This window comes from Pithys albifrons, chromosome 3 (genome assembly GCF_047495875.1).
Source record: "Pithys albifrons albifrons isolate INPA30051 chromosome 3, PitAlb_v1, whole genome shotgun sequence".
Taxonomy (NCBI): domain Eukaryota; kingdom Metazoa; phylum Chordata; class Aves; order Passeriformes; family Thamnophilidae; genus Pithys; species Pithys albifrons.
Window position 1 is genome coordinate 39,091,592 of NC_092460.1, and position 13,358 is coordinate 39,104,949.

At 39.2% G+C, this 13,358-nt stretch overlaps 1 protein-coding gene across 1 annotated transcript in view; it reads right to left on the bottom strand.

Moving 5' to 3' along the window:
- LOC139670141 (potassium voltage-gated channel subfamily KQT member 1-like) overlaps positions 1 to 13,358 on the bottom strand; it is a 490,265-nt gene that overhangs the window by 461,122 nt on the left and 15,785 nt on the right. Inside the window, exon 3 of the mRNA XM_071551440.1 lies at positions 6,933 to 7,023. Coding sequence (XP_071407541.1) covers positions 6,933 to 7,023 — 91 coding nt within the window. The remainder of the gene's footprint in view (positions 1 to 6,932; positions 7,024 to 13,358) is intronic.

Here is a 13,358-nt window from a genome sequence, read left to right on the forward strand (position 1 = left end):
CACAATTAAAATCAAATTAATGAAATTGAATCAATATGATTTATAGCAAAACAAATCTATTTTCTCAAAATCAAGAATACTCTTGGTATTTTTAAATTTAAAAAGTATTTAACATCAAGATATTAAATCAGAGAAAACTTTTCCCTTTTATCTATAACACTGATATTGTAAAAATTGATTATTTATTGGGCTCACAGTGTGTAAAAACATCATATGTATGATAAAAATACATATTTACTGTTTTTAGAACAGTACAATTAATGAACTTAGTTCCACAAGCTAAGAAGCTCTCTTTTTGCAAGGTTTTTTACAATAAAAATAAAAATGCGTCTTTTGCAAACTACCATGGTGACCTCTCCTGGTGGAAAAATATATGACCTCTAATCATGAACAGCTCAATCAGATTAATCCTCAAAGGAGGAAATAGATCTGCCTAACTTCATAGTTGATTTTTTAATGTCATATCCTTAAAGATCTAAATGCCATTTACAAATCAAAACTGGCACACAAACTACTAGATCATCAAGAAAACATTACAGACCCCTGCTGTATAAGCAAAACCCTAGTCAAGAGGCTTTGGCAACTTTTTAAAAATAATTTTTCAATGGAATCATCATAGAAACGGAAGAAATTATTACTGTATATATTACAGAATTAAAACTTGCGACAAAATGGAAGGATAAAGTGTTACTTAAAATGAGGCAAAGATGAAAGGATGAAAAAATAGATGGACATAAACATACGTAGAGTTTGCTGAAAACATAGTATTTCTTTACTGGAATTATTTTTTTAAAGTAAAAGCAATAATTGCCATTGAAACTTGAAGTAAAAATACTCCTAAACAATTTTTTTTAAAAATTTTGATCTCAGTCATTTAGTTACTGTGGGGGAGGTGGTTCTCCACCTCTACCCCACCCTCATGAGATCCCACCCGGATTCCTGCATCCACCTTTGGGGCCTCCAGCACAGGAAGGGAGCAAACCTGTTGGAACAAGTCCAGAGGAGGGACATAAAAGTGATCAGAGAGCTGGAGCACCTCTGCTATAGAGACGGGCTGAGAAAGTTGGGGCTGTTTCATTCTGGAGAAGAGAAGGTTGTATGGACACTTCAGGGCAGCCTTTCAGTATCTGATGGGAAACCAGAGAGGGACTCTTTATCAGGAACTGTAGTGATAGGACAAAGGGGAATGGTTTCTAACTAAGAGTAGTTTTAGATTGGATATGAGGAAGAAATTCTTCCCTATGAGGGTGGGGAGGCCCTAGCACAGGTTTCCCAGAGAAGCTGTGACTGCCCCATCCCTGGAAGTGTCCAAGGCCAGGTTGGATGGAGCTCTGAGCAACCTGGGCTAGTGAAAGGTGTCTATGGCAGGGGTTGAAACTGGACGATTTTAAGGTCCCTTCCAACCCAAACCATTCCATGATTCTATAAACTTCAAGTTTCTCTTATGGTCATTCAAAAACTCTCTGCTAATCCATCAGCAACTCTTTGAGAACGGCTGAAGACATTCTATGCTTTGAACAGCCACCCAACACTATTAACTATGAAAATATGTAAAGCTGTTGTATAACGGAAAGAAGAGTTTATCCCTCAGGAAGCAAACATGTCCATGCAAGTTTGATGACCTCTCAGACAAGCAAGTGGCTGAAGCAGCATAACACTGCTGTAAATAAGATTTTAGAAGATCATTCATAGAACAAAGAGGATAAACAGAAGGCTTATATACAAGTTACAAATATTAGAAGTCAAAAAGAACAGTTGCGCAAACAGAATTTTTATACTGAAAGACATAAGCAATTGGCATGGATCTGAGTGATCTGTTCAACTCACAGGGAATATTTCAACAAGTGAAAGCAAAAAGAGATAAAATGGTTAGAACTCATCGAGATATGGTCAATGGAAACAGAGTTGGCCTATGGTAGGAATCCAAGATAATGTTTTAAGTGCATATATGTATTTTAAGAACAAGTAGATAAAAACTAACTCAAGTATTTAAAGACTACTTTTTCCATATTTAATTATTTATTACCAAACCATCTGTAAATAGTGAAGAGCTGAAGTATGAAATTACTTCAAGTAGGCAGGATTTCTAATTAAAATAAAATAAAGCAATACTTGTTCTCCTAATCTCTCAGAATGTGCATTTTGACAGAATTTTATGTTAAAAACACACAAACAAACAAGCAACAGGTAAAGGCAAAAAGACAGCTGTCAGGTTTTTCCTTCTGCAGGATGAACACTTTTCAAGAGCCAAGTTTCTGTCAGAAAAGCGCAGGCAGATGCAGCATTGCAGATTAGACAGGAACGGCAAACTCATTCTGCATTCAGTCAGATGGAATTTAAGGAGCACTTATGAAAACCATTGGGAAGAAGCAGATAAACACAAAGGAGCCAGTTTTATCAAAGACAGTGAACAGTGTTGGCTCAAGATTAAGTACTGAGTGTAGGAAATCCTACAATCACTTTTTGTCCTTGACTTCTGTTTGGAAAAAGCTATTAAAAAGGCAAGTGAACTCTGTCAAATATCTCCATTTGTGCCAAAAGTGTGTAGAGACTAATGGGGGGGGGGGGGGGGAGGGGGGGAGACTACTATTTAGCATGGTTTTACCAAAAGTATTAATCTATTTTTTAAAACGAATTTTAAACCAGTCCCAAAATTCTGATGCTCATATATGCCTGTCAGGAAAAAAAGATGTCATCCATAAAAAAGCAAGAAATTCAGATTGTCTCCACTCCCCTCAGATTGTTACTCTTAGAAACATATCCTAAACCCTGATTACCCACCTTCTGGTACTCAGGCATGGCATGATAAATTGTGAGACTGTATCTCAAATTCAGAAACACCATCCTGGGCTGGACTATTTCAGGAATTTGGTTTTATATCACCTTTTGTTAAGTTTTCTCTTTTCAGCAATCCCAATTACAGAACTGACTATGATCATCCCTCACACTTCTCATTTGGGGCTCAATCTGCTGCTCAGTTTTGCCAATTTGATCTGGTAATCAAAACTGAAGAATTTTTGAGAGAGTACCTTCTCCTATATTTACGGTATAAGATACTGGTAGAAACACACAGGGGCATCAGACAAGGGACATCAAGAGGTAACAACTCAAGAAAGCTTCTAGATCATGCCTTGGTTCTTCCAGAGGACTTTAATTCAGCTGGCACCTATTCAAAGAGTAGCACAGCAGGATGTAATCTGAGTGCTTCAGAAGCAAATTTTAGATATAGGTATTTTGTGGGAAACTGAGAATGAAACTCTGGGAATGAAAGCTGTAACATAGTATTGTTTTAAATGTTGCAAATACTTTATTCACATATGTGACTTGTTCCATTGTGCTTGTTTCCCACTGAACAAGAACTTGCTCATGCAGCAGATCCTAAATACTGATGGATAGACAAAAAGCTTCCAATAGCACAGACTCAGGATGAAGCAAAGCAGAGGAAACTGGAGATTCCTTTTCATACCACACTACATGTAGCAATCTCAAAAAACAACTGTATGGGCATTTAAGCTTTGTGGATTGTGAAATAACACTGTTGTCCTACATAAAAGTCTTGTGATCCATTTTTAACACTATTTGACACTCTAAGCTTCTCTCTGCTAGTATAAAAAAATTCAGGAAGAATCATGTTCTTCATTATCTGTGCTGTTGTGTTTATGTTGTATTGTGTCAATGCCCCTGTCACCACTGTCATTTCCCTCATTTGCTGGCTTGCTAAATAGCCAGAAAAAGGAAAAAAACCCTCAACAATGAGAAATTAACAAAGCTCATACAATGTATATATTTGGGAAAATTAAATTAGATTATCTCAAACAGCTGGGAAAAACTCTCCTAAGACTGGCACAAAATACTTGGGAGTATGATATCAGAAACCTCCTTCCAATGACAGCATTTGCAAGTTCAAGACAAGCAATTTCACCAGTCTTACCATCACAGAACTGATTTTAACACAGTGATGATCAGGTGGAGATTTACATGTTGTCTTCCCTTCATAAATGCAAAGAACAGAAGTCTCCTTTAAGCCCAAGCAAGGACACCAAATAAAACCATTACAGCATGTGGGGAAGTGTAGAATCCTGTATCAGAAGCTGTGGCCATGCAATGTTTACAGTGGTCACAAAGATGACAGATTGGCCTTTACATTGAAATGCAGGGCTAAAAGTTGTATTTTCTTCCTCCAGAATTCACTTGAATTTTCAGAGACTTGCAAACATATGCTTAGGGAATGAGAGGAGGAGAGTAAGCATTTGGAGCTTTTTTAACTGCTTATTCAGCCCCCTTTTTCTATTCAGACTACAGACACTCTCTTCAAGGGCCTTCTTGCTATGATATTGTCTTTTTGGTATATTCACAAAACCTGTCTGAATGATGGTAGGCTTCACACTTGACAAGAAATTATCTTAGACCACCAGATGTCTTAAGAACATTAGCATAATTAAGTCCTTGAAAGACAAGACTTATGTGGCTTAGACACATCCATAGCTACATCTGCTACTAATGTCCCATATACCTACTCCAGTGACACATATTATCCAAAATTGTATTTGGCACACCAACTCACCCTCTCCAAGAAAATACAAAAAACATTTAAACGTCTTCAAGTGATGAATGCTATTCTTCTTATCAAGACTTACCAACTTTCAACATGACTTTTTTTAAGTTGATCCTTCCCAAGTGTTAATCTACCTCAATATCATGAAATGATATTTTTTCATGAGTGGGAAAAATACCACAAGCATCATATGCCAGTATTTATTTGCAACACTACCAGGGCTACACAAAGAGTTACAGTGACCTTCAATTAGGGGAGAAACAAATAATTTTATCTTGAACTTGATACAATAGATTCTCTGGCCCAATTTTGTTTTCACCACATTGGCAATCTCTACTGTTCTCACTTTCAAGAGAGCAGAGTGGCATAGAAGGCAGAATACACAGGGATGTGTATTCCTATTTAGGTAGAGAAACTCTGGTTACATGAACAGTCAGCTGTGATATGAAGTAGATCAGAGTAATGATCTACTAAAGAGTAAAGAGGGCAAAAATCTTCACGCTTCTATGGGGTGAGCTCTATGCTGCGTAAAATGGGAGACGCAGTTTGAAATTCCTTCAGGTAAAGGTGGGAAGAAGTGCTCCAAGCAGGAGAATAACCATTTAGCTGCTAGCAACAAAAAGACTCAAAACTCTGTGGAAAAGAACTCATTTAACTAGCTCTAAACCCAATCTTTCAAGTGTTGTAATTAAAGTGAATTGATTTCAGACCAAACTAAGTATTAAGACAGATGCTTTCTAGGCAAGTGAATCTACATTAGCCAGCAGAACAGGCAGCCTCTGTGCTGGCCATTTGTAGGAGGAAACTAAGGAAAGAGCAGAAGGAAAATAAACTCCAGAGAGGTATCCTCCAGGCTGGTGGAAGAAATTGTTACAGCACTGCCACTGCCCATGTACAATTCATTTCTTAGATGATAACATCACTTTAAAATAGCTGGGAATGCTATGTGGACACAAGGTGAGCCACACATCCATCTCTAGTCATTTTTTGTCCAACAAAATGTGTCTGCACATGCACATTCCATCTGCACAAAACCAATCAGAGAAGCATTGAATCCTGGCCAGGACTGCTGTTTCGGATAGTGGTTGTGGTGACCGGTAATCATTACATTTTAGTGACTATAAGAACATCACATATGACTGGCAGAGTACTGCACTTTGTTTGATACTGAGCATGGCTTCAAGGCCAAGCAACATTTGTTACAGGATTAACATTAATCAAAACAACTCAGGGATCCTAATGATGGCTTAGTCCATTGCATGCAAACCTGCATATGCTAATGTAGTTTAAGCCATAGGAACACAAATAAGTAACTGATCTTTATTTTCAAACCAGATGGAAAATTGAATTCTAGAACACATTAAAAGTCACCATTTAGCAAAAAGAAATTACAATAAGAATACTGAAATTATCACACACTGAGACCAAAGGATCTGAGTGGCTGAAATACAGATACTGTGATCAACTGTTTCAAAGTGATTTCCTCGACTGTTATCAAGGATGGTCCATTTATAAATTCCTAAAGACGAGGAGAGGCAGGGTGGAACAGAGGAGCAACATTGTCTAGAGTCTTCATGGAAGTTTGTTGGATGAGATTTCATATTTTCAAAGAGATGTAATAGCTCAGTAACATTTCATTTTTAAATCAGCCACAGAGTCAAATGATACAAAAAGCTTTCCCTGGCTAGTCTGAAAACAAGCAACAATCTCTGTATACCTCCAAGTGAAGAGATTTTTCTATCACACCCCCTAATTGTTTAAATAAGTACTTAATATCCCAATAAGAAGAACAGGAAATTATATAGGCAACACAATGTCTGCCAAGTACAAAATAGCTCCAGAACCTAAGCCCCTCATGTATTGGTAAAAGCCACCACAGTTAACAAGCACCATCTTCAAAGCCAAATCACTGGTGCACAGAAGTGTGCAAGAAGCTCTTCCTTCCTGTTCTTTTGACTAGGAAAACGGGCTGTCAGAAATCACTTACCTCCAAGATTCAGATACTTCTGAATGGCTCTTGGACATTTTTTACCATAAGACTTAGCAAATACATGTATTAAAAATCTATCCTTATAGAATATTCTGTTTCATGATGCATAAAACTGAATAACACCAGTTGTTCACTACAAGAGCTACACCTTGGAAAAAGCAAGTCTATAAAAAGTAATAATCTAAAAAGTACCCTCATATTTTAAAGATGTAGGCAAAATAATCATCCCCATTAAACTATCAACTTCCTTTGATGAAATCAGGTACTATTTGAAGTGTCCTAGTAGCATGCTTTGCATGAGGATTTTTAACAGCCACCTCTCTTGCCCACCTAAAGCAATTTAGATTTAGTCAAACTGATTAGTCTTGCCCCAAAAAAATCACTTACCATCCAGAAAAGGGTTCCAGTGGCAAATTCAGAATAATGCTCTATAGTAGATAGTACACTGAATATTAAACATATCAGCACCAAGAGAAATCTGTAAAAAGAAAACAGTGTTTAGTGACTTGTCAAGTTGAACTGTAAATCTAGATCTAGATTTATCTCACATTCATCACAAGTACTTTGTGTTTAATCAGTTACGTCTTCCTAGTCAACTAAGTATCATCATTTTGCATTCATTAACTTTTAAGAAACATAGAATAAGTTAAAAAAATTACAGGAAGGCTGGACACAGTAAAATCAATATGTAAGTCTCACATATTTAAGCGTATTTCTTATAGAAGCTTCTCATAGTGAACATTTCATGTTTCATTGACTGCCAAACAACTTATGTGCTGCAGTAGAGAGGCATCATAACTGATAATGCATACACTGAAGTAGAATTACACACACGGCTGGAGAAAGGGACAGTAATTTCAACACAAAAATATTCCATTAAATATATCCCATGCATTCAAAACATACAGAAGAAACAGCTACTACTACAGTATTTCTATTGCCATCATTCATATCAGGAAGAAAATTCAGAAGTCTTCAAATCAATGCTCCTAGCCCTAAAAGTAGTTTAAAAAAGTAAAATTTAAAAGTTGTGAGAACTGGAAAACAAGATGTGCATCTGAATCCTAGCAGGTTAAATACTTAAATGCTGGCAGAACACGCATCACTTTGATGTGTATGAAGTCTCGGCCCTCTTTCCACCATGGGCAACACATTAAACATCTAAATAACTAGTGAAAATAAGTGATGTATGAAGAACTCTGATGGACAGATCAGAAAGACAGACTTCTGATATGTTTGCACCACAGTTTCTACCATCTCTTAAGGTCATACAGAAAACAGAAGGAAACAGATTTCTTCCACTAACAGCCAAAAACATTCCCTCTTGTGTACCAGCTCTTCCAGCTGCTATTTCCTCTAATTCCATGTCAAAAGGCTATATTTCCATGCCAAAAGGGAAGTTCTGGCCAGGTGGGAGTTGGTCTCTTCTCGCAGGCACTCAGCAATAGGACAAGGGGGCACAGGCTTAAGCTCTGCCAGGGGAAATTTAATTTGGATATCAGAAAAAAATTCTTTAGAGAGAGAGTAATCAGGCACTGGAATGGCCATCCCTGGAGATTTTTAAATGCAGATCGGACGTGGCACTGAGTGCCATGATCTGGTAAATGGACTGGAGTTGGACCAAGGGTTGGACTCGATGATCTCAGAGGTCTTTTCCAACCCAATCGATTCTATGCTTCTATGATTCTATTCTATCAAAAATCCTAAACTCCCAAACCAGCAATTAAAACTTCAACAGTCCTGCATGTGATGAGACAGCTTTCAGAGGAGGAATCCTTCTGAAGAACACAAACACCACAGAAAGGGCTAGTTCTAGAAATTCAAAGCCAAAACCAAACAATGGCAAATAGAAATAAAGACTCAAACTACACTTAGTGGGCTTTGGGTAGCTTTCACGTGAAAAATATAGGTGGAGAAGCTTATTGGGAAGGGGAAGAACCCATGTACAACCTAGAGAGCACTGACAAGATGAATTCCTTAGGAGTTTATCCAGGGACTTGCCACAGCTAACATTTTCATCAGTGCTGCAGAAGAGCAGATGAAATGCACTTCATCATGTCTGCACATGGCCCAAAAGCAGGAGTTCAGTCAGTAACCTTGAGGGCAGAGCCACTGGTTAGTGGTGTCTGGACAGGCTAAGGAACAGACTGACAGAAATCTCATAAAACTCAATAGGAACAAATCTCAAGTCCAACACAAAGTATGGGGCAGAAAACTAAAATGTTGCCTCCGATCTTCCTTTCCCAGGCTCAATTCCTCTCCTTAATTCCCAACTCCTGTACCTCCCTCACACATGCTTTGAGCAACAAAGCGGGATGGGGAATGTGCGGTTCTGGTAAGACTGTAACACTTTGCCTCAGCCTATCCTTCCTCCTCCATCCTGGGCCTTCCCACAACCTGCAGTCTCTCTGGATAAACCTGCTTCAGTGTAGGCTCTCCAGGGGCTGCAGGGAACCTGGAGCATCTCCTCCCCCTCCTCTCATCTCAGTGCTCAGAGGGATGTTTCTCACACTTTGCTTTTCCCTCTCTTCTCACAGCCTAAGTTGTGGTTTTGGCCTTTCCTCAATGGGTTTTTCCAGAGGCTTTTCCCTCTGTGGCTGTGGTGCTCAGCAGTACATGTATACAGACAGATATAAAGGAGTATAAAAACAGGTTGAATATAGAATCCTAGAAACATTTAGACTGGAAAAGGCCCTCAAGATCATTGAGTCCAAACATCAACCTAACACTTCCAGACACACCAAGTGCCACATCTACATGTTTTTTGAACACTTTCAAGGACAGTGATTCCACGACTTCCCTGAGCAGCCTGTTCCACTTATTTACTCACAGATGCAATTTATATGTATATATCTATATATATAGAGAGAGAGACAGAGCTACCAACAACATAGATACAGGTCCAGCCCTTGCACACAACTACTTGTGTATGGAACACCCAGAATATGTTTGCCTTAGATGGAGGGAAGACTGAGCCAATATTCTCTATGCAACACACTCAAACCATGACTAGACACAGGAAAACTGGGGCTACAACAATATCTATGGGTACACAAGGGCCCTTCAGCTTTCCTTTTCCTCTTGTAGAAGTGCTATAGAATTTTAGACAGCCTCAGGATGTCCAGGAACACCAAACAGAGGATAGTGAACACTGAAAACAGTTCTCGTCCAATAACTGGCATGTTTGGTCTGGTCATTCACACACTGTAAGTAAATTGCAAGTACATGCTAACACAGGCAAGGAGAGACAGTTGTTTTTCAGCTCCCACGCAGGCAAACAGCTGACTTGTTCAAGCCTAAAACGACATTTGAAGTTAAAGAAAAATAAAACCCCTGCTTCCATTCCTATGGGTCTGGAAGGACACTGTTATCCACAAGTAGAGATTTGAGAAGATCAGGGCCACCATAACTAGATTTCTTCAGCAGCAGTTAGAGCTCTCCATGTACAACTGACTCTGAACGAAGTTTGCATTTCTTCAGTATTTACCTATGCTGATCCACACTATTAATATGAATTATCCAAGTTCCTAATCAACTGTCTGTGTGCTTTTTAGCAGAACCCATGGACAGTGAGGTATTTCTAGTTTCTTTTTGAGCTGAAGGCAGGGGGACAGTATCTGATAGCTAGTTATGCTCCGATCTGATATCTGCTGTTGCGCACTCTTGTACTGAAATCGTATAATCTGATTAATATGGACAGATTCAAATATGTTTTGGAAAAAATTCTTTTCTTGTGCACTTCAAGAGGCTCTAAAAGGCTTATCTGTAATGTAGTTATAATTCATGTATGAATGTAATTGTAATTCATATTAAAATATAGAAGAGATATAAGACACAAATACAGAATTTATAAAATAGTAGTAAACATGCATGTTATTATCAAGTATTTGTAACTCTAAAGCTGAACAATATTAATTGCAATCTAGAATTCATTTACTTGAACCCCAGTCAGGGAGACATATTCATCATATGACCCTTTTTAATAAAATTTGAGAATCAGTCAATACATGAAGCAAAACTATACACTTCAGCAGACTAAAGAGTATGAATGAGCCTTTAGCTGAACAATGTGAAGCAGGTGAGTTAGCTCTTTATATTTAATGTTTCTCAAGGCACTCAAGCATGCCCAGCAGGCTGAGGGATGTGAGTCCTCTCCTCTGACCAGCCCCAGGGAGGCTGTGCTGGGAGGGCTGGGACAGTGCCCACAGGCAGGGACACCAGGGAGTGACTCTGGCAGAGGGTCCCCAGGATGGGGCCAGGTCCAGAACACAGGGCCTGCATGGGAAGGCCAACAGCCCTTCCCATGATGCAGGAGCAGCCTTTCTCTCTGCCACATAAAATCACTCACAGGAGCAGTCCCAAGGAGAGCAGCCCTCAGCCCATTCTCCCCTGCCCTTCCACAGTGGGCCAACTTCCACTCCACAACCTCAATTTGGATAAAACCAGGTAGGTCCCTCCCCTCAGGTTGGGGACCAAGCCATGAGAGCATAATGGGCTCTTGGTGTCACCTGAAATCTCACTGAAAGCATTTCCAGGCTGTTACGACAACTCCAGCATGGTGGGAGACTGCACCAAGAATCTCCATGGCCCTTCCTGCTCAGTAAGGGTTTCTGGCAGCTATGGACAGATAGATGACTGTGGGAGAGGATAAAGGGGGCACAGAGGAGGAGGAGTAGGATGGAGAAAACCACAAGACACAAACAAGCTTGTCTGTTCCAAGCTGCAGCAGCACTGCAGCCCATCCAAGACAATTCATCCCAACACAAGGTGATGGTTTTGGATGTTCTGGAGGATTAGCTACTGCCATAATGTGACAACATGGCTGATGTCCCTCCAAAAAAAAGGAAGCAATGGTTGACCCTGCTGTTGCTCCTAAGCAGTTATTAGCACCAAGTAGAAAGACTGAGGCAAACACAGGGGAAAGACTTTAGGCACCTTAATGTAAGGAGGTGGCTTTATGTTGTACAACCTGTTCTTACCTGGGCTGCCAGTTCAGGGCTGTTGGTTCTATCCCAAGAGTTTGACACTGATCTATTGGCAGAATCCATAAATAAATACAAATTATCCTGCATTGATTTCCAAAGGGGAACTGGAAACATCAGTATTTTTTCTGAAACCTGCTCAAAGAACACTAAGCCATCTAGTCAAGCAAGCTCTTTGAAGTTCCTTCTTAACCCCTCACAGGGCAACAGACTCCTGGATGCCTTCAGTAAAGCTCTCCTGATGTCTTGCCACCCTCTAGCTCTCTTGAACTCTATTCCTGACTATGCCTTGCACTGACCTTGTCTTAGTTGATAGCCAAACTTAAGATTCAGCAGCTCTGTGTAAATGAATAAGCCGAGTCTGCCAGGAGTCAAGGAGAGATGGAACCAATGGGGAAACATGTTTATGATACTTACTGAGAACTTAAATCTGATTTCTTTGAGTCTCTTGTATTCAGGAAGCTGTTTCACTATCTTTTATATTGTTAACAAAGAAAAATTTGTGGTGAACACCTTAATAATTTCTTCATTGATGGCAAATACCCCAGGCTTAAATATCCTTAGAAAAAATAAGGCTGAATGAGAAAAGAGATCCAGATAACACATGCTTTTAGCACAAGACAGATCTTAACCACATTCTCATGATTTACTAGTTACACTGCCCATCACGGAATGCCTCTACTTTTATTTCAATATGCTTAGGTTGCCAAGCGTGTTGTGCACCAGGTTTACTTCCATCCCCAAATGTTTATGTTTGAAAATGGTGGTATGTTATAGGAGACACAGAGATCTATCCAAGTCACAACAAAACTAATTTTTTGCTTCAGTGAGCTGATACACTGACCAAAGATGAGCCAGCCAGCAGAGGGGGCAGAAGTCCAGCATTACTAGAGAGTGATACTTCAAAAAATGAAAAACTGAGTAAAGCCTTAAGAAGCATCACTGAAAGACGAGCCAACCTTTGTCAAATGGAAAAGAGCAAGTCAGTAAGGAGTTTACAGCATAAGGATATGTCAACATCCAACACCAGAATAGTCTAGGCATGGAAATATGCAAAACTTTAGCTTTTCCTTAACACAGGAGACCTTCTTTCCATGTAAAGAAAACACAGATATAAAAGTAAGGTAAGCAGGGTAATAAGTTTCTTTTTCTTTATACATTTAATATGAGATCAGTACATTAATACACAGAAGCCCCTACAGGCAACTCAGTACCCTACTCTGTTGGATGCTGTGCTCCCTCAGGCAGTTGCTCTATGCAGACATCTTTTACTTCCAAATAGCAATCCCAGTGATGTGTAAATAGAGAAAGACACAAAAAGGTAAATAGACTTATCCACACATCAGAACAGTGTTAAAAGCACACAGAACTTGGCTCTCTTGCAGCTTAGACTATCCTTCAGTCACTAGTCAAAGGAACACAGAAACTTGTCTGGTCCCTGGAATCAGCATACCAAACAACTCTAGTATAAATACACCAAGCACTTCCTGAAACTAGTCAGTCTGTTGCTTCTTATACATATATATATATATTTTTTTTTTAATGAAATGGCTGTTCTATTCCTGCCATTGTTACAGATCTTATTTCTAGGCAAAATGCACGTACAAAGGTATGGTAACTTCCCCCACGTATAGCCCCTGAATTTCTTCCAGATCCCTGCCATTTCAAATACCTCCTTTCAAAATATCTTTGCCTTCCTTTACTGCTCTCATTAGTAATAAATAAAAATCCAAGGGTTATTCCCATTCTAAATATTGTCTATCAAGATACTGAGGACAACAGTGTAATTTACACCTTTTCCACTCTAAGGCAAATAGAAGAACTGAATATT